The following is a 21,803-nucleotide window of genomic DNA, read 5'->3' on the forward strand; positions in this document are numbered from 1 at the left end:
CATGGTCTGAATATTTTTCCCTTTTTGCCCCTAATTAAGCTCTGGGAAAACAGCGACTTTTTTCTCTCACCCACTGTGAAAGTTATGAGATTCTTTTGCTCAAATCACCCACAAGGAAGGCTTGGAAGTTCATGTTCCTTAGAGAGTTGCCAATTCTGCTAAAGAAGATTAAATGCCCATATCACAAGTGTCATACCCCACAGCTAACAAGAAAGAGAGCAAATGTAGCGTAGCCAACATGTAGGCAGCTACCACAGATCAGCCTAGCCTAGGGAGCCTTTCGATTTCATGTAGTGTACCAACCAAGATATTCACTCAAAAATAAGTAAGAACATCACAGCCATCATATCGCATCTTGGCATATTTAACAGTCTGAACCCTTTTTTGTGGGTCTGAAACCAAGATTTCTGGGTTAGGGACAGAGATATTTGATTCCTGTTTGATTCCACCTGTTTACCCCACAGAAGATGAGTAAAGGCTCCTCGCTTACCTGTGAAGTTGATTTTCAGCAAATAGTCCTTGTACAACTTCTTCCCGTCCAGGATCTTCATAGCATCGCAAAGCTTGGTGGTGTTGGGACAGAGGGTGCGCTGCATTTTGTGCAGGGCGTGAGCCATGGCATACACCGCGTTCACCACAAACATGATCTTGGATTCTTGCTCGTAGTTGCTGCTGTCGATGGCCAGGTGCTTGTCGCACGCGCGCCGGTGGTTCCGCTTGTTCTGGAGGCTACACTGGAACTTCTGCTCCCAGAAGTCCCGGAACCAGGGGTTCCGGTGGTTGTTGTAGGGGTTGAGGCTCTGGAAGTAGCGGTCGAACTGGCGGACGGGGTGCGAGGCCAGCTCCAGTGTGATGGCGCCGTAGGCCACATGCTCGCTGCCCTTGACGATGCTCTCCTGCGCTCCCCAGCCGTCGCTGGCCACCCAGGTGAAGGAGGCGTTGGCGCGGCTGGCGGCAGCGATGAGCTCGCGTGAGTCGTCGCTGCGCATGAAGAGCACGACGACGCGCGCATTGGGCTTCTGCAGTAGCTCGCGGATCACGCTGTCGTAGGACTTGCGGATGTTGGAGCGACCCACCTTCTCTGCGGTGGCGATGCAGATGTTGCGCTGGCGGGCTTCCTGCTCGAAGGCCTCGATCCCCGTCTCCCCGTAGTCGCCCTCCGAGGCCACGGTGGACACGTAGGTCCAGTTGAAGAAACGCAAGATCTCGGCCATGGCTTTGGCCTGGTAGAAGTCGGGGGGCACGGTCCTGNGGGGGGGGAGAGGAAGGGAGAAGAACTTGTTTTAGAAACCTGGAGGTAAACGGACATGGAAAATGAATAGTACCAGACTGTTTACCCAGCTCCCTTTTCACCTCTAGACCTCTGAGGTTTTCTTAGCACTTTTCCAGACACTTCCCTGGATGCTGTATTTTGGATATGAGGGAGCAGGTTTCGAGCAGGTAGTTTATGCTTTCGGAAAGGGCATTAGTAGAGAAATGAGAAGGGCAGTCCTTCCTGTCTCCCAGACTTTACGCTAGTCCCCGGACTATGCTCAGTCCTGTTTAGGTGTTTTCCGTGTGGTTGTTTTAAGTTTCTGGAGTCCTGCTATAGCTCAGTCAGGCGATGAACTACAGGGAATTGGCCAAACTAGTTTTTAGACAACTTGGCTGCGGTTGCATAGAGAGAGCCTGGGTGTTGTCTGATTCTCACTTCCCCCTCTTTTGCTAAAAATGGCAATCTCTGAAAGAGTTTAATTTGGGAACCTTATGCCACATGGACAGTCCAAATTAGACATTTATTATCTAGGTTAAGAAAAAAAAATCAATTCTTTTTGGTCCACTCCAAATTTTAGGCACACGCTTTTCTAAACTTCTGAAAAGCTTGACCAATATTTTCTTTGCTTTCTTTTCCTTTTAAAATGTTGTTTCTGTTAGGGCTGTGTGAAAAGAAAGCATGCAAATGCTATTCTTATGGCATTTTTTTATTAAAAAGCAAATAAGGAAGTATTAAAGACCTTATCAAGAAAAAACCATCTACTTCAAAATTTTAAAGCTTGAATAAAGAATGTAAATTTGTTATACTTCACCTATCAGCAATATTTCACTGTTTTTCTTTATTGCAGAGTAAAAAAGAAAGTGACACTAGCTTATCAAGGACCATTTTATGCATTGAGTATTTGCATAAATATATATCTTAAAATATCTACACACATTGTATGTATACCAAATAATAAGTTTGCTTTAATTTTTCCTTAATACTTCACATCTTCTGAAACCTTCTATCTCTATACTGCAGCTAAGTTATGTAATATACTAATTGTACTTTAATCAGAAAAAACACTGAATATTCTGATATACTCTATGAGTACTTTGAAATTTTCCTTCTGGAAATTGTGGTTCCAGGTTTACATTTGACATGTAGGAAGCACAGCTTGAAATAGGCAGCTGTTAGCAAAGAGCACAAGTAACATAAAACAACTGACATCTGAGTCCCGATTAATCATCATTTCATCTGGCAAAGGAAACCAACAGCCAAGTTCATACACAGCCACACAGCATGTTTTTGGAGATCTGGCCTGCTATTAAAACCAACACTTGATATAGCCCAGAGCTATTAAAAATGTTTTCTATATCTTTTCAAATCCTGGTACCTCTCCCTTAACTACAAATAGAACAGCTAGAAAATCTGGCACTTGTCATGCAAACAAAGCAAATTTAAGACCCAAATCTTTCTTGCATTTGGTAAAAAAAATTTTTTTTTAAATATCCTAGGATATGGATGAATTTGGGGGAGTAGAGGTAAGTGGCTGGGTGGCTGGAAGCTGAAGGCTAGTATGCCATTTATTTCTTCTTTCATCAGGACCAGGAGACCATGAACAAAATGGCCTACACTGATTCATTTGGACATAGGAGTATCGCTTGTTTACTCACCCTGATAGATGTGGGACTAAGCAAGTACTGTCACTACTTCTAGACTGATTATCTGGCTTCCTACAGATATATGTACCATGGTGGCAGATGGGCAATAAGAGAGAGCCATGTCTGTGCATAGGCTTGGCTTGGTAATGGTGTTTCCGGGTAGCATTGGAGAAGCTGTCTCCTCTTGATGCTACAGTTTATTCTCATCTTCAAGTTACATTCATCAAGACCTTAACCCCTCAGGGAGGCAAGGAATGAAAGGACCTGAAAAATGCCCAGAGATATTATTTTCTGGCAGCGAGGAGCCAAGTGAAAGGATCCTAAGCTGCCAAAACTTTCTTCTCCCAGAGGGGTACAAGTAATGAGAAGCTGCTTAAGAAAAGAGTTCTTGTCTGTTGACTGATAGGATCCTGTGGCTTCGTGTCTACTTCTTCAGGATGTCTGAAAACAATTTTCAGACAAGGCAGGCTGTTCAATAGAAGGAACTATGCATAGAATAATGGATGTGGAAAAGATTCGCTGCACTGGGAAGGGCCACGATGAGCTATAGCACGTTGGGGAGGGTGGCGGGCTAGAATAAAACTGCGATTATTACAATTATTATAATTATTCATAGCTTGTGACTATGAATCTGAAGGGTGAAGCTCAGAAAGACATCCAGATGGGAAGAATAGGGCAGAAAGACAGAAGCGATGTTGCGGCATACACCATGGATTGTCTAGCTGTTGTTAGTAGGAGCTTTCTTACTAACGTAAAACTTGAAACTAGGGTTGGGGAAAATCCAGATAGTTGTCAGCTGGATGTTTCCTATCTCATTTGTCTCAAAACTGGGCATCTGAGGCATTCCTGACTTGCTTTACTGGCCATATGGTTTCTCTGAGAAAGCATGAAGGAATAAGGGGACCTCCTACACTGGACATCATTTTAAAAGTAAAAGAAGAACCATTGTAGGATGGGGAAGTAATGTGAAATTTTGGAAGAAAGTTACTCAATTATATTATTAGCAGGAGTGGAGGAAGGAAAACCAAGATCAAGTTATATGTGCTTTAGCAAAAAATGGTTTAAAAGTAGAGGTACACTTCTCATGGACAGAGACTCTAAAAAGGTACATAGTTTAAGAGAAATAGAACTATTTCAACAAAACAGAAAAGACAAGATCTCCAAAGAACCCACTGGGTTGCTAGCCTGCATGGGGGCATTTGAGTGATAATAGAACTAGGGACAAGGGATGGGTGCTAGAGGTATGCCGGGTCCTTGGGCATCCCCATGGACAGCACAAAAGATGGGAATGAACCTGTGAGAAGTAGCAAGACTAAAGCACAGAATGTGAAGATGGAGCAAAATGATTGTTTTTGCTGTTTTGTGTTTAAATTATGTTTCAGCAGAAGACTTGGTTAGAAGGGAGAATCATTGGTTGGGGAAGGTGGTTCCAGAAGGTGAAAGAAAAGACCTTGTCCAGTCCCTCTCGCTTCTTCCCTCTCTCCAGTGAGAATGTGTCCTAACCTGGAGATGGTAATACAATTATATGAAAACGTTATCTCACATCAATGTGGGAGAGAAGACCAAACAAAAACCCATAATCATATTATTTGAGTTTGCTCCCTGTTCTGAGTTCTGGAAGAAATAGTAGATTCACCTATGGAATCACCATCAGAAATTTTTGAGAAATCAATAATGGGAAGACTGTCAGAGGGTTGAAAAGAAAGGAAGAAGGGCAAAATCAGGAAATATAAATTAAGAGTGAATAAATCAATAAGTAGAATGCATTTTGGTAGTTCTCTAGAATAGAGTTTTTTATTAGAGAACATGTAAGTGCTTAGAAAGGCACAGCACCGATTCACTAAGAATGAATTTCACTAGAGAACATCTCAGCATTAGTTGAACTATTTAGGGAATAATAAGTAGCCCTGGAGGACTATGACTTCCACAAGGCATCAGTGACATTACTTGGACCCTTGTGGAAAAGGGAAAATGATAGGAATTAGATGAGAAAGTTGAATATATTCTAAGAGAACAGTTTGAAACAAAGTCTGTATGAGGTGGTCAAGTAAGGTTAAATTTGTATCAGTGACTTTGGAAAAAAAATGTAAATAAGCTATAAGATCTTTACATTTTAGAACTGGAAGGAACCATGAAGATGATCTAAGCCTTTTGTTTTATAGGTGAGGGAACTGAAGCTCACAGGGTGAAGTGACTTTCCAGAATTTACACAACCAATAAATGGAAAAGCTAAGATGAGAGCCCAATCTCTTGATTTCCCCTAAAGGACTAGACTCTCTTGCTGGCAATAGGGTGATATGAACATAGAGCGGGATGTAAATTTCTGGATTTAAGTTAAAATGACAAAAATGAACAAGGAAGAAGAAAACTAGGGGGGAAATGAGGTTACAAATGCAAAGTTGAGTGTTGGCAGTTCAGCACCAGAAATCCAAGGGGAGCTAAAATCAAAGGCGGATGATTGAGGGGTTTACTCCCTTTAGATACCAGCTCACAATTCTTCAAAAACAAACAGATAGATGAACTATCCCACAGTCCGTGTTTTCTGAGTTACTGTTTGCAGACTGCCCTTTTTGGGAAGCCTTTTAAAGATCCCTCATATTTTTAATAGTCCTAATATTTTTGTGCCAGCTAGCATTCTAGCTGTTGTAGATGTATTATCTGCTTTGATTCTCGTAACAATCTATGCAGTAGATACTACCATTAGCCTGTTGTATGGATTGAGGAACTGAGGCACAGAGTGCCTCAGGATCTTGCTAAAGAGCCAAAGGTGATAGGATTTGGCACTGCGCTCACCTTCCCAGACTCAATCCATTCTGCAATCCAGGCTCTCAACCTCTGCCATATGTGATTCTTCTCACTACACTATGGCAATGATATATTTCAAGTTATAACATGTTTGTCTTTTTTTAAATTTCTGGTGGCAAAAACTCCTTGATTTGAAGGTCATGAGTAATCACTCCTTGTTAGCAAAAGTATATATATTTTTTTCATTTTTCAGTCTGTATTTTGCAGTGGCTCTGTGAGCATTTGTTTTCTGATTGACCATCTTCAGAGATAACAGCAGTTGTCTGAGAATCCACTGGGAAATTTTAACTGTGAGGTTGAAAGCTTCAAGCTATAAATATCATGATCATGTTTGGCTTCATGATTTATGTGAGAAATACAATGACCTTATGGCAGAGCCTGTTATTTCCTAGGGCTGGAGAGGCTGCACACAGATTTAACAGAACACTTTTCCCCATGTAGCATGTATTATAGTTTGATACTCAGTGTTCACACACCTTGGAGCATCCATTTTCTGGGTGGTTTGAATTTATGCAGGACTAGCCATTGCCGGGGTTTCATTGTAACCTGTCAAGTCATAAATATATTATTGACCCTGTTGGCTTGAGGAGAAACATTTAGGATGCTGGGCTTGGCCAGGTACTATTATGGACTTCAGCAGATGACATGGTCTAAAATTAAGATTTCTTGTATTCTCATTTTTGTAGTTGCAAGCTGGAGTTATTTAGGATGGGCATCGCCCATTGGCAATAGTTGTCCAACAAACCAATGTTACATGTTGTGAACATCTGCCACCATTTTTCCACTCTTGTCCCCTCCGGAGGAGCTTGGTTGCATGTAGTTTCCCCACTGTGTTACGTTCTGGGTCTATGCATACACTGTACAGTATATGATGTTCTCAAATCTGCACGCCTTTGCACACACTGTTCCTCCTGCTTAAAATGACCTTTACCACTTATCTGCTCAGGGAATCCATTCAAGGGCCCCTTCTCTGGGAAACCTTTCTTGATGACTCACCTCGAGCTGAGTTGTGTGCATTACCTGAGACTCTTGCTCTCCTTTATGTATTTTCCTCATGGTACTTACCAAAGTATAGTAGTGATTTCTTTTCGCTAATTCCTCTACTGAAATGAGAACTCTTAAGGACAGGGGATGTGTATTGTTAATTTCTGTTTCCTCAGTGCCTTGCAGAGTGTAGAGATGCCTCATAATGTTTGTCAAATGAATGAATTGATGAATGAGTGGGTAGTTTGCTGCTCTCCCATAGAAAAGATTTTTTCTATTACGAGGATACATTGTGGGAAAAAAAATAGCTGGCCGCCAGCAGGCAATGTAAAGATACTCTTAAACACCATCGATAAACAATTTGCTGTGCAATTGGATCTTGCACTAATTATATTCAATATTCCACTAAAATGAGATGACGCATAAGACATGGAATTGGCCTAGACATTTAGGAATCTGAAGCAAAGGATTTCATACTATTAAAACTGATTTCTTCAAATTATCTGTGTCACTAACTAGGAGTATACAAAAGAAAGTCAATAGGATAACAACTGCATCTGGCCTTTGAACCAATTCCTTTTGGGCTAGAAAACTTTTATTCAAGGAAAACAAACTAAGGGCCTCATCCATGAAACCTTAGTTCTCGAACAACATATACCTAAAGTAGAAGTCATAAAAATGTATATGAACTAATAGTGAGGTCTGCTAGTAAGGTAAGGTTTTTTTGGAGACAAATGCAACCTGTACAAGATACATAAGCAGCCAAACCCTCAGAGCTGTCATCACTTGCTCACTGATTCTTTCTTGGGACTGTCTAAAACTTTACCTTTACAATAATCAATAGCTGATTGTGGATGGACGTTACTATAGGCATCAAAACCATCCTTATGCACTGTTGGGAATTTTGAGTTAAAGACCAATTTGTTTGGGAGTTTTACTTCTCCTGACTTTTTTTTTTTTTTTTTTTTAAAGTAAGTCAGGGAGACTCTTCTTTTTAGGATTCCAGGTGTCACGCTTCATTTCAATGACGTTCTGCTCATGAAAGCGAAAGAGTATGTACTATGGGAAAGAGCTCAGGTAGTCTGTTCTTTGATGTTGTGAGAAGGGAATATGAATTGGAAATTTCAGGCCCCTGTGAGCCTGCACATCAGTCCTGTGGTCACCCTTCCCATCCAGGGTATCTACAATGTACCCTCGTCAAACATTAGCTTTGTGCCTTCTGTGTTGGCACAATGCCAAATATTTTTTTGTTTCAACAGAAGACAAAAAAGGGTGTGCACGTTTAGAGTCTAGTGGAAATAGATTTCCCACTCAAGTGATTGTCCATTCACAAGGGTGCTTTTCAGCACTTTCATTGTCATTGGCTTCTAAGGCTGTGCTAATAATACATTAAAGGGAATGACAATGACTAATTTTTATGTGGACCTGTACTTACCTACAAGAGTTCCAGATGGTGAGAGGCATCAAATGCTTACTCTCCAAGAAAAGTGCTGTCTATAGCACTGAAGTATATACATTTGAAAAATAACTCCTTGTGGCTGTCCTGGGAATTAGAGGACTCAATAATAGCCTCCATGGGTTTGCCTTTGCAGTCTTTGCTTTCCACCTATCTCTCTGGGGCTGTTTTCTAAGCATAAGTCTATAACTTTAATTGTTTTATCACACGTGCAATGCTGAAAGCTTTGTTTCATTCTTTTAATTACATGATTATATATAAACCTGGAAGAGAAACAGTGAGTGCTGCACTTTGAACCATCTGCTGCCTCATAACACATGTTATTACATAAAGCAGGTTCTAAAAGTTGTGATGGTAGGAGACCTCAGGACCCTTCTATTCCGAATGATAAAGTTGCACTGTTAGCTGTACGAAATCCCGGATTGGCTTGTATTTTAAACTGCAACTGGAGGAGGTATAGGGTTGAGAAACTGCCTGAGGAATTCAAGCTGTTCACATCACATGAGTTATCTGCCCATAAAGGATGCCAATCATATTGTTATTGTGGAAAGGATTAGTCATTTCTTTTTTTTTTTTTTTTTTTTTTTTTTTTTTTTGGACCACACTACCTGCAGCACATCTGGGAACATTTTGCATGAAAACAGTTGACTGCAGCCCATGTCTGAAGGCCAGAGATTAATCTGGATTTAGGAAATCACATAATAGAGTGTAGTAAATGCCAGTTTACTCAGTATAATCTGCAAAAATCACTCTTACATGCTGTGGCCCCAAAACACACTATTCAAAGACTCATATTGCCTTTCCTGTTCAACAGCATGGCTCAGTCCCCATGATTCTGTATAGACAGTCCAGACAAAGGATTCCTTATTCATGGCAAAAACTTACAAAAATGGCTTGAAGTTAACTTGATTTCTGTCCCGACCTCTCCTGAAATCACTGCACTCAACACCTGTGGTTTGCAACCCAGACAGTAATACACTTTTCATTTTCTTCATTTGTGACAAAGGGATTTATGAATAGAAAGGTTGTCCATTTTGACATTCTCGTAGCTGAAATGATATGTAGACCACATAGGATCCCTTGAATCACATTTTTTCCAGGAGGTCAGCATTATAAGACATGTCAGGTTTCTCATCATGACAGTGCCACTCTGCATTGGGCAAGTGTCCACCTTGTTCCCTTACTAACAGGGTGCTCTCTCAGGAATAACTTTGTTTCCACTCTGTCTTAGCAAGCACTTAGAAGAAGAACCAGAAGGCATTTGCTTACGGAATCCAGCAGCCTCGACTTTTGCTTCCTTTTTCCTCCATGAGTTTATTCTCAAGAGAAATCATGGAACCAAATTCATTTGGGTTCCAGTCACTGACTGTGGGATCAAAAGGTCTATGTCAGATCTGGTCCAGAGTATATTAATGCTTGCCAGCCACACCTGCCAAAGCCTGGTTCCCAGGAAGACCTGACACCAACAGACCTGTTAGAAGCATGTCCTTTAGTATCTTGAGTATTGATTTTTGACAATGCCTGCTGAGGATCTAACAGAGCCACAGGTTGTACTAAAGCATATTTTTTGTGACCCTGAAGTCACTTGTATAACAACCACATGACAAATACAGCCTTATCAACAAGAAAGGCATTTCTACCCTTGTTGGTAGTTAACCAAAGGCCAAAAGTTGTTGGTATGCTTGAGGGGAGTTGAGGACTATAGCCTAATTAAAAAAAAAAAAAAAAAAAGAAGCAGCAGCTTAATATTTACTTCTAAGGTCCTGGGGCAATAATTTAGGGCAGAAGGTTCTATACCATATTATGTGTAGCAAATAGAGCTGTGTTATCTATGGTTTCCCTGTTAACTGTTCATTCCTTCAATAGCGCTGTCAGGGATGGAAGCAAATAGTGTAGTGGTTCAGCGCACAGGGTTGGCATCAAACAAGCCAACATTTGGAACCCCAGTTCCTTTCCTCATGGGTAGTGTGAACTTAGGCAAATTATTTTAACTCCTTGAGCTTCAGTTCCCTCATCTGTAGAAGGAAATAATCACAGTCCCTCACTTGAGAAGTTATGTGAGGATGTAGTGATAACACACATCAAGTACTTAATTCACTGACTGGTACTCAGTAAAGGCTCAAAAAATGATAGAGATGCTGATAATGTCTCACTCAGCAGTTATTCATCCAGCAAACTTTGATCAATGCTAGTGGTCCCAGGCAGTATCCTAAAATTTACGTCTTTCCATGATGAGTAATGTACTACTATCTTCCACAAAATTATAGTCTGGTACAAGACAAAGAAACATAACCAAGGATTAAAATGTTGAGGTACGTGTGTACAAACTGTTACAAAACACAGGTGAAGGAGCAACTCATGGTGCTCAGTTGTGTCATGGCAGGCTCCCATGGAGAGGAAACATTTAGCCTTGATCTTGAAGGATCAGTGAAACTTTGCCAGACAGAGAAAGAGAAAAGGAAGTTTTTAGGTAGGTGGAAGAATATGAAGACAGAGAAGGGTATTGTTTTAATAGTGTAATAGTACAGTTCAGTATTGTCGGGGCAACCAGTGCTTTGTGAGATTTAGAAGAAGATAAAGAAGAATAGAGGGACTGTGGCAAGACTGCTAAATGTTTTATACGCTATGCTAATGATTTTGGACTTTATTCTTTAAAAGATAAAAAACTATTAAAAATTTTAATTAAGGGAATGGCATGATCAAAGTTGTGTTTTAAAAAGGCCATAGTGGATGATATCCAACTCAAAAAGAAAGAGTCAGGGAAGGATGGTGAGATGGACAAATCACTCATTCCAACCTTGGCTGTGAGTTCATGTAATCCCAGTAATGATGACTAAATTCGTACTAGAAATATGAAGATTGGAGGTATAAAGAAAAGTTTGAGTCCACTGAAAACTGTTTTATTTGGTTGGTAATAATTACTCAAATACTTATGTCCTGTTTGTTATCCTGTTCGTGTCATTACGGGTCACTTGAATCCTTGGAAGGAAGCAGGTCATAAGTAATATTGGTTGTTGGACAGTATAGAAAGACTGAAGAACTTTCAAATCCCTGGAAGCATCTCGGAAAAGTGAACATAAAGAATTTCTTGAACGTGGAAATGAAAACCGAGAGTGAGTTAAATAGCCATTGGTAGCAGTTAAAATTTGCTGGATGGCATCAACCTGTGTTTATTGTTGCATTTCTTTAAATCTGGTTCTCAGTGATATTCCTTACAACTATTGTGTCAGCATAGGTAATCTGTGCTTAATACAAACATACAGTTTTCACTTCTATGGAAAGTTACTTTTTTATAGAAAAATTCGGAACACATTGTAGATTATGTCTTCAATCACATCTTTTTTCCACATTGGGAAAGCTTAAGTGCCTGGTTTGTGTTCTGTGGGGCCTCACTGTGAACCTGATGGCAGCTACCCAAACCAGAGGCACAGTGCCTGGGAGAAACCAGCTCGTCCCTGGGATGCATGCCCTGCACATTCAACCCTATTAAGTGATGGCAAATGTTTCAAGATGCTTTGCCATTCTGACCACTTGGCAAGGAAATCTGGTCTATATTTGGAATATAATTTTTTAAAGTGTTGCTTCTATTGTATTCTCCCCTGTGTTGCCAGTTCCCTCTGTTGGAAGGTAAAGTCAGAGCTGGCAAGAATCAAGACTTTGTCACTAGTAACAGAGGGATTTCCATAATATACCAGGTGGTGATGTCAAAAATAGCAACACCACAATTTTAGTGTCCAAAGTCCCACTGATATACTGCCTGGAGTATCAACGTTTGCTTAGAGTTTAACTGCAAGTGTTTTTGGAACACTATTCTTAGATTTCCAAAGTCCATTAATTAGAAAAATGCTCCGTAAGTTTTCAACTGCATTTTTTCATAGACCAGTAAAAGCACTTCCACTACATTAAATCAATGAAATTTCATTATTATAAACTGCTAAGTGTTGGCTCCTTCCATGTTGAAATACTGAGCCTTATATATATTGATCCATTTAAAAGGCACATGTTTAATGGTATTTGAAAAGAGAACTTTGTGTTGTTAAAGCAAAATCATATCTCAGATTTAGCTAAAGGAGTCCTATTTCAATTAGCTTGCTTATTCATCTATCTCATAGTATAAAACACTTGCTGATACTTCAGGAATGTCTGCATTCCTTGCTTGTCATCCTATGACCTCCATCATAGGCATGTGGCTGCAATAGAAGCCGGTTCTCAGCCATGGGCCATTCTTTTGCCCAGTGGACGGTGGTCCTGATGGCACTTGTTTCTCACAAGAGTAGTTTCCAAATAAACACATGACAGAAGGGGAATTAATTAAGGAGTAAATTAACCCTAAAGCAAAAGGGAAAAACAGTGCATCTTAGATAATTACCTCTGATGAGAAATTTCTATGATGTCACAATGTTAACAAAAGCATTTTAGAACTGCTGTTGCCTCCTTCCCTATGATAAAGTCCTTGAACATCATTGTCCTTTTTTTGCAGAGCGGAAACAGGAACAATGAGGGGAGGTTTCAAAACAATCAGCTTTGTGAGATTACTTTAGAATGAAAAGTCTGGAAAGGAAATAAATAAAAAGATTCTATCTGAGATAACTTTTGGGTTGGAGTTTTCTGAAGCTTAGGCTGTGTGTGGGGATGATCAGGATAGCAGTGTGGGAGGCAGGCTACGGGGATCCTAATGTTGATTCTGCTACTTGCAGAATGGTAGAGACTTGAACTTGGTATCTGACTTTTATGACCCTCAGTTCCCCCCAAGAATTGTTTCTCTTGAACTGGAGATGTTAAAAGTTAAAAAACAAAAAACAACCAAACAACTAACAGATGATTATAATATGTATTAAAATCTAAAGTGTTAAATGCTCATTATGTGTGAAACACTGTTTTTTTGTGGGCTTTATGTATTTTATGTATTTTCTCATTCATTTAATTCATACAATAAGCCAGTAAGATATCTCCATCTTAGACATGAGGAAAGAGGCAATGAAGGCTTAAATAAATCCTCATCAGTCCACATGCAGAATTTTAAATCAGTGAGCTAAATTTTTCAAGAAAGGCATGCTAAAAATGTGTAGTTGTAGCGTATCTGTGCTATGATCACTGTAGCTGCAATCTTAAACTTACTAAATGCAACTCTCACCTTTACTTTTCTGGTGAAAGACACACTAAACATGGATTCATAAATGGATCTCTAAAGCTGTCACTCTGCTTTTGTTGAGGACAGGATGATATTTCCTTCTCTTCTGCATTAGCTATGCTCGCAGTATGTGACCTACTTGGCGCTGTGATGACTCTGTGCACGGGGAGACTGTGTAGAACTAGATTGGAGTATGGGCGAGGTCCTGACAGTATCTGGAATGGCCCTGGATGCCCAGCTTCTAAGGAAGAATGAAGTCAAACCCCTAGATCTGCTTTCAAATCAAGGCATCTTTCATGGCACATGTGTGGGCAGTGGAAGAGGGGAGAGTGGAGGGAGACTTTAGTCCCACATGCTCACTTTGCTGCATCATTTTTCTTTTGCATCAAACCCAGGTTTTCTACTGTCGGAAAATGCTTATTTTGAACTATGAACATTTAGACTGATCTACAATAAGGTCATAGCCATGACCCCCCCAATCCAAGATTTGTTTAGGGATTTTCAACCTTCTGGACATGTAGTACGTTATCATCCGTTAATTCATTCAATTCATTAAAAAACAAAACAAAACATTTATTCTCAGCCTGGTAGAGGCATTATCCTAAGTGCCATCAGTACAAAGGCAAAAGGATGTGTTTCCTACACTCAGGTGTCTTATAGTTTGGTGGAAGAAAAGATATGCAAATAAACAATTATACTTAATAAGATAGTAGCAGGGGGGTGTGTTTATGTAGTGGGAACTTGGGGAAGGTTTCTCAAGAAGGGTAGGGTTGGAACTGAGAACCGAAGATAGGTAGGGTTTGGCAAGGCCTACAAATAGCTAAAGAACATTACATTGCAGGTAGAAGAAACACTGTGTTCTCTCTTTCATGAAAGAATGTGCAGATGGTATCTGGGAGACTATGAGAAAGTGACTTTCCAGGGAGACTTCAGAGGCAGGCTTTATGTTTACACTGATCTGAATGTCTTTTTCCTGTTCATATCCATTCCTTCCTGCTCATTCTGTTATTCTAGCTAGTCTCCAAGTGCTTATGATGTCAAGTGATCCTCGGATCCTTTTCTCATCCCTGTTTTATGTATGGATTTGATATTTCCTAATTTGCTTATCCAGGCCTCAGGGCTCATAAGATGTCTATTTTTAAATTTTATTTTATATTCTGTCTGCTCCACATTGCCCAGACTCTACACAACAGTGTTCTTGATGTTCCTGAAATATAAATGCTTAATAGATGCTTATTTTCTGATGAAAAATGATTTTATGAGAGCCCTGGTTGTAATATGTAGGTAATTGAGATGCTCGATTCACCAAATTCATAAAAATACTACTATAATCAAGTGAAATAACAACTGGCTGGGTTTCCTCAAAGTGATCCTGACAGAAAAGAGCCTGTTACTTATTTTGCTTTGTTTTAGGTACTACTTCCCTTGTTATCCCTTACATCCCAATAGTAGAGTATTTTGCTTGTGTAACCTGTAATTATAAAATTAAGAAATGCCCTTAAATGCCATATAGTTCAAATACCAATATGTTGCTTCATTCTCCTAAAAAATGGGCCAGTTTTGCTTGAATAACTCTAGTGACAGAGGACTCACTTCCTCATATCCCCTGCCCTTTCATTTCTAGGACATCTCCCTTATGTTGGCCCAAAATGCACCTTGTTCTAGGTCAGTGATTGCCAGTGGGGAAGGGCCATAACTTTGTGATTTGGCAAAGCATGGACGCATTTTTGGATGTCACAACTTCACAACTTGAGGTGCAGCTGGCATCCAGTGTAGTGGGTGGGGGCCAGTGATGCTGTTAACTCTCTTACAAAGCACAGGGGCAGCTCTGGCCCAATACTGCCAACGCTGAGAAACGGCTCTAGATTCACCTTGTTTACCCATGGAAAAAGTATAAAGTTTTCCATCCAGCAATCTGCCTTATACTTGGGCCCAGCTAACTGCATGAAGGCTATTGTACCTCCAAGTCCTTTGACTATTTTTCTAATGCTCTTACAATAAGACCAGCAATTCATGTGTGACTCTTCCCAAAGCATTTCAATGTAAAGGAGGGAAGCATTGAGGGAGGGCAGGACTTCGTACAAATTGACTCGTGGTGGGCCACGTTCACACTGTGGACTTGGGTGGAGGAATAATAGAATGGTGTCTTGATGTGCTGTGCCCCTTGCCCCATCTAGATCAAATCTGTGAAACTTACTGCACAGGATTTAGCCTAAGGTGTTATTCTTGTCAGAGACATGATACGAGGAATGCATGTCCAAATCCATGTCATGATAAACAAGAATGCTATAATAACCCTCTCCCAGGGTAAGAGAGGTCCTAGGATGTGGATATTGCTAAAAATTCTGTTAAAGCATCTGACCATCCCAGGCATGAGAAAGAGGTAGTGAGATCCTCTCAAGGCTCCCTTCTGCCCTTTCTATGTGCTCACCTTGTAGATGCCATTAACCCATGTCGCCATTTGTTGCAAGGTCACTTTCACACTCAGGGACACAAATGGGTCAACTTACACATGTCATTTCAGTTAAAATGTGCTCCAGGTTGGCAAGAAAGACTGCAAAAATGATACAGCCTCTGAAAAGGAGTGAGGAACATTTTTTGGAAGGATTCAAGGGACATTTTTGAATGGACAATTGAGGAGCTCTCTAACTACAGTCTGTTTAAAAAGGCACAAGCATAAGCAATGCTTCAAATTAAGTACCATGTAAACAATCGCCCAGCTAAAAGCAACCAACCTGATCCTCTTCTTGAATAAATACTGTTTTCCCTCGAAGTGGGTGGATTGCAGGGTTATAGAGAAGAGCAGAGTCATCGTAAAAATGCTTTGAAAAGAAGCTGATTCACCAGAGGGGGCGAATAGACCCCATGTATGCTTGCTAATAAAGAAGGATTTTTGATACTAGCTTTCATTGATTATCCAGTTAAGAAATCAATACTGTTGTTTTATAAAAAGGACAACCACAGAGTAGTTTGCACTACTTAATAGGAACGTTGGGAAAATAATTATTAAGGTCTTCGTCCATGGTGATACAGCTTAACTCAGCAGATCATTAAGAATTTCCCCTTTCAGGCAGTTTTCACTCTCTGCAAACAATGCCTGTTGTATGAGCTAGCCCAGCAGGGGGCACTTCCTCTGCTGACTTCCGGAGAGTTCTTTTCCAGTAGTGAGGAGATAATGAAAGAAGAGGAAGCTGGCGAGAAAGCATCTCCTGGAGCAGTCCCACCAATACGACAATCTAGACTCACACGGGGAGATTATTATCATTCTCTGAAATGCTCTCTCTCACCAGGCAATTTTGTGACAGAAAACTCTGTGCTCTGGTTTGGGACTGGGCACTACAATTAGATGATAGAATTTTTAACTGTGGTGGATTCGTGTTAGTACATTTCTCCTATAGCACCACCCTCTTTTTTCCCTCTGCTCTGTTCAAGCAAAGATACTTTCCAGTAAATATTCAGGAAGTCAGAAGTAGTTAAAAATGGACTTGGCAGTGTTGACTGATGTGAACGAATCTTTGTGGCCACCAGCTACATGCTGTCACCACAGTTCCCAGACACTGGGGTCTATGATGAGATTCAGTCCAGGAGCAGTAGGTGAGTGTGAGGGGTACCCTCAAAAAGCCACTCTCCTAAAATGTTTTCTTCATTACTGTACAAGAGTGCTTTCAGTTCACCATTAGAAATGTATCGCTTTGGATTGCCTTTGATTATTTGTTTTAGAATTCTTATTAAAAGGTTTGTTTCAAATATATAATACACTTTAATTCTTAGCTCTATAGCTAAGAGCCCCCTAAGACCTCTCTTCATTCACGATATCTAGCTGAAAGCAAGGGCCTATGGGGAAGGGTCCCTTGCAAGGCTGTCTGGAGGCCAGTGTGTAGACACATAGCTCCACCTCCTAGCTCACCTTGGCCGGGACCAGTGTGTGGTCTAGTCAGAGCCTGAGCACTCAGGACACCAGGAGGTGTCCCATGGAGGAGGGAGTGAAGCCCTCTCTGTACTTCCTCTCCAGCTTACGCCGTTACATATGTCAAGGCCTTTTCCTCTGACGTACAGACATTTGCCACCATATTCTTTTTTTTTTTTAAAGATTTTATTTATTTATTTGACAGAGATAGAGACAGCCAGCGAGAGAGGGAACACAAGCAGGGGGAGTGGGAGAGGAAGAAGCAGGCTCATAGCAGAGGAGCCTAATGTGGGGCTCGATCCCATAATGCCGGGATCACGCCCTGAGCCGAAGGCAGACGCTTAACGACTGTGCCACCCAGGTGCCCCTGCCACCATATTCTAATTGGCCTCCAGCATCTCATTCATACTGTGGCCCATGTAGCCTTTCTCCAATGCGACTGTCATTCTGTCAGTCTTACTCAAAACCTTTCAAAACATCGTTTCTGACCTTGTGAGCCACATAAACATATTCTGAATTGTAGTTACTGTTATTTCATAGGAGTATTGTACCTGGAGCCAGATTTTAAGTTCCTTGAGGCCAAGGCTGTGTTCTCTTACTTTAGTGGTCTTTCTACCCTTGTCACAGTGCAGGACACACAGAGGGGGATATATACAGATTGACCTGCTATTGAAGTACATGGGGCTCCAACAATGGTTTGGCCACTGGGAGGGTTGTGCAGTTGGTCTGAGGTATGGCTTTTCCACTGACTTTTCCTATCATTGTGGGAACATAATAGTTACCATGGTTTGAGTCTGTTAGTGTTTTGGTGAGGCATTTCCCACAGATCCTCTCAATTTATCATCTCAAAAACTTGTCAAGATAGATGCTATTTTGCTTATTTTACAGGTAAGCTAGTAAATGATGGAGTTGGAATTAAAACCCGAGTCTTTCTGGTGCCAAAATCGATATCCTTTTCATCATAGCATGATACTTTTGGTTTCCTTATTTATTCTATGGAGGCAGAAACCCTGTCAGAATTTGTGACTTTATGGTGATATTGACCAGATGAATGAAATAATAAGCCTGGTCCTTTGATGATTAAGAAGTGGCTTCTTCCCTCGTGAACTTGTACAGGATTTTAATAGCCCAGATCTTTTTGTCCTAAAACAATCTGCCCTTTTTTGAGGAGTACATAGGTAGTCAATGAGTAAAATTAGATTTAAAAAAATCTATGTGCCTGGCACAGTTTGTTAATTACTTTGGATAAATAGGTATTTACACATCTGCTGTAGAATGTCATTTACTGCACTGGGAGAAACTAAGGTCAGAAAAACATGGGGCGCCTGGGTGGCTCAGTCGTTAAGCGTCTGCCTTAGACCCAGGGCGTGATCCCAGGGTCCTGGGATCGAGCCCAGCATCAGGCTCCCTGCTCTGCTGGGAGCCTGCTTCTTCCTCTCCCACTCCCCCTGCTGTCTCTCTCACTGGCTGTCTCTCTCTCTGTCAAATAAATAAATAAAATCTTAAAAAAAAAAAAAAAAGAAAGAAAGAAAAACATATATGTAATCCCTTACCAGTGGTAATACCGGGTTTAACATAAATATTTATAAAATGATTGGCACTCATCTGGTGAAATTATTATTAAAAGATGACAGATACATATTTTTAATTCTCTCTTCTCAAATAGCAAATCCCTTCTCTCCTGATCCAAATATAGAAATAGTGGCAAAATTAACATAATATGCTTTGAGATGTGCAATATTTTCTATCCACCTAATGAAGTCAAAGGGGGTTTACGAAAAACCAATTATCCTAATTACTCGTAATATGAGGGTGTTGTTCTGAAGAAGGAAAGAAATTTGAAGTACCTCATTTAGAACAGCACAGAATTTTAAATGCAAGGAATCTGGGAGATAGAAGTAAGGTTATTCCAGTGCAAATAGAGCCAATTTCAGTGGTTTGTGACGTATAAAGACAACATGAATGTAATTTGACTTCCTTTAGTGCTTGTGGCTTTGATTGTAGTAATTTGGTAGGAGGCAAAGTACATGACTTAGAATCATGGACTTTTATTACTGTGACAAAAAATGTTGAACTGCAACTAACATATAGAAATCATATGGGACAGTTGAAAGAGCACAAAAGTAGGCAAGATCTGAGTTCCAGTTCTTGAACTACCTACCAATGGGTGTTTTCATGAAACCAGTCTTCCTGGGGCTTGGGAAAGTGACAGGGTTGAGTTAGACAATTTCTCAGCTCTTTTCTGTCTCTCAAATTCTGTGACCCTGTAAGGGAGCATTGCTAGAGTTTGAATAATATGCTCCTTCTTTTCCCAACAAAATTATGAGAACCAGTTATCAGCTTTCTCTCTTATTTAAATTGTGTGCCAAATTGTTCCTTTTATTCCTTTATGGTAGTAATTCCGTGGCTTTTCTGTGTACGTTTTCATATTTACATCATGAGAAATTGTTGACGATTTATCTCTGAACAAAATGACACCTTAGTAAAAATTAGTTTTAAAAAATAGAGTTTAGATGTTATTTCTTCTTCTTCTTCTTCTTCTTTTTTTTTTTTTTAAAGATTTTATTTATTTATTTGACAGAGAGACAGCCAGCGAGAGAGGGAACACAGGCAGGGGGAGTGGGAGAGGAAGAAGCAGGCTCCCAGCAGAGGAGCCTGATGTGGGGCTTGATCCCAGAACGCTAGGATCATGCCCTGAGCCGAAGGCAGACGCTTAACGACTGAGCCACCCAGGCACCCCAGATGTTATTTCTTCTTGTGACTGTTGTATTGATGGCTTTAGATCCTCACACCACCTTATCCCTACATCCTTGGTGATGTAACTTTGCAGCACTTGTCCTGTGGGTAGGACACATTTCTCTGCTCCTGATACTGGGCTGAGCCCTGTCCATTGCTTTGGCTAATGGGCTGCTAGCAGATGCGACACAAGCAGAAGCCTGGAAGGGATCCTTGCAGTGAAGTTTGCATTCCCTTGCACCTCTGCCATGTCTCTGAGAAAAACTCGTTTGGGCTAGCCCACTGATTCCAGGTGGAGAATAAGGAACAACCTGGTGTAGAGCCACCCACAACTGAACCCAGCCTCGATCAGCTCACTCCAGCTAATCTTCAAAATTATAAACTATAATAATAAATAATTGTTGTTTTAAGTCATTAAATTTTGGGGTAGTTTGTTATGCTACAGTTGTTACCTGATACGCTTCTAAACAATTTTCATTGCTAGAGAAATCTTCCTTTTGCAAACCTGTCTTATCAAATACCCGTAGAGGTCTTCAATTATATTGTTAATATCATCCATTAATGAAATCATTAGAATATTTTCTCTTTGTTTCCCCGGGACATAAAACCAAAGAGTCATAACATTTTAGCAATAGCACTGGCCAGTCTTACCTGTATGGAAACACTGCTGTATGAGCCGCCAATGACCCCTGCAATGAGCAGTGGGATATTTTCTTGAATGGCATAGGATCCATCAGGACACATATACTCAGCTTCATCCACTTTAGTCAAGGATGCCCTGACAAATTCCAGTGATTGCTCTAATGCATAGGTATCCCTTGAGCATGTATCCAAAATGTGTACACCCAGCTTCACTCCTGGCAGCAAGTAATTGTCCTTGTTGATTTCATCAATAGCAAACAACATGGCTTCCAGGCGTTGGATCCCTCGGTCTTCATTGATTCGCCCACATTCTTCAGTTCCAGTTCCTTTTTCATTAATAGGAAACAGACCCCCTAAAACAAGGTCACCTTCGATTTTAATCTCCCTCCTCAAAAAGTTATGGTCCCCTAAAGAGAGTAAAAATCCCTTTGAAAACAAAGCTAACGTAAGAACTTGGAGTCTTGTCAACATCTTCATGAATCCAGTTTCTGTACCTCTGGGAGGTATCAATGGATGAAGCCAATGTTGCCCGCTAGTCCTCCTCTCTCATTTCCAAACTGGATCTGTGGCCTGTCCTTCAAATAAGGGAGGAACAGACTAACAGAGCCTGTCACCAAATTCCTAAAGAGATAAAAATTATATGAACAAAAATGGTAAAGAAAACAACAGTGATTACTTGGATGGCCCCCATTCAGACCTTTGAAGGGATCATGACTCAAGGTACCATTTAGCAAACACATACTGCACCACTGCACCAGGCACTCTCCCACAGATACCCTCACCCAGTCCTTACAACACGTGTGACACAGAGCTCAGTGCTTCCATTTCCCAGAAAAGGATCCAGAGGACTAAAGAGGTAAAGTGACTTGACAGGGTGTACCTAGAATGGAGGTAGTGTTTAGACTCCGGTTTTCCTAATGCCAGGTTCAGTACTCCATCTCCTCAGTCACTGACTTTGCTATTGGTAGGACAGTAACTTGGGTATGAGTCTTGATCCCTTCCCTTCCAGCTCCATTTATAGACCACCCCTCTTTATTCACTCTTTTCTTTGTATTTGGGGATGCAACAAAACACAATGGGAACTCTTTCACAGTTTCTTCATTTCTACCACCACATTCCTGTCCTCCCTTCATTCCAGATACTTTCAGCCCACTGCAATCAAGATTCTCCCTTCACTGCTCTAAAAAAAAAAAAAAAGTGCTCTGGATAAAGCTACTACTGATCTACTATTTTCTAAATCCACT

General features: G+C 40.7%; 1 protein-coding gene across 1 annotated transcript in view; it reads right to left on the bottom strand.

The window, feature by feature from the left end:
- Positions 1-21,036, bottom strand: part of GRM3 (glutamate metabotropic receptor 3) — a 91,254-nt gene extending 70,218 nt beyond the window's left edge. Inside the window, exon 1 of the mRNA XM_040644313.1 lies at positions 20,569-21,036. Coding sequence (XP_040500247.1) covers positions 20,569-21,036 — 468 coding nt within the window. The remainder of the gene's footprint in view (positions 1-20,568) is intronic.
- Positions 21,037-21,803: the final 767 nt, after the last annotated feature.

This window comes from Ursus maritimus, unplaced genomic scaffold (assembly GCF_017311325.1).
Source record: "Ursus maritimus isolate PB19 unplaced genomic scaffold, ASM1731132v1 scaffold_3, whole genome shotgun sequence".
NCBI classification, from domain to species: domain Eukaryota; kingdom Metazoa; phylum Chordata; class Mammalia; order Carnivora; family Ursidae; genus Ursus; species Ursus maritimus.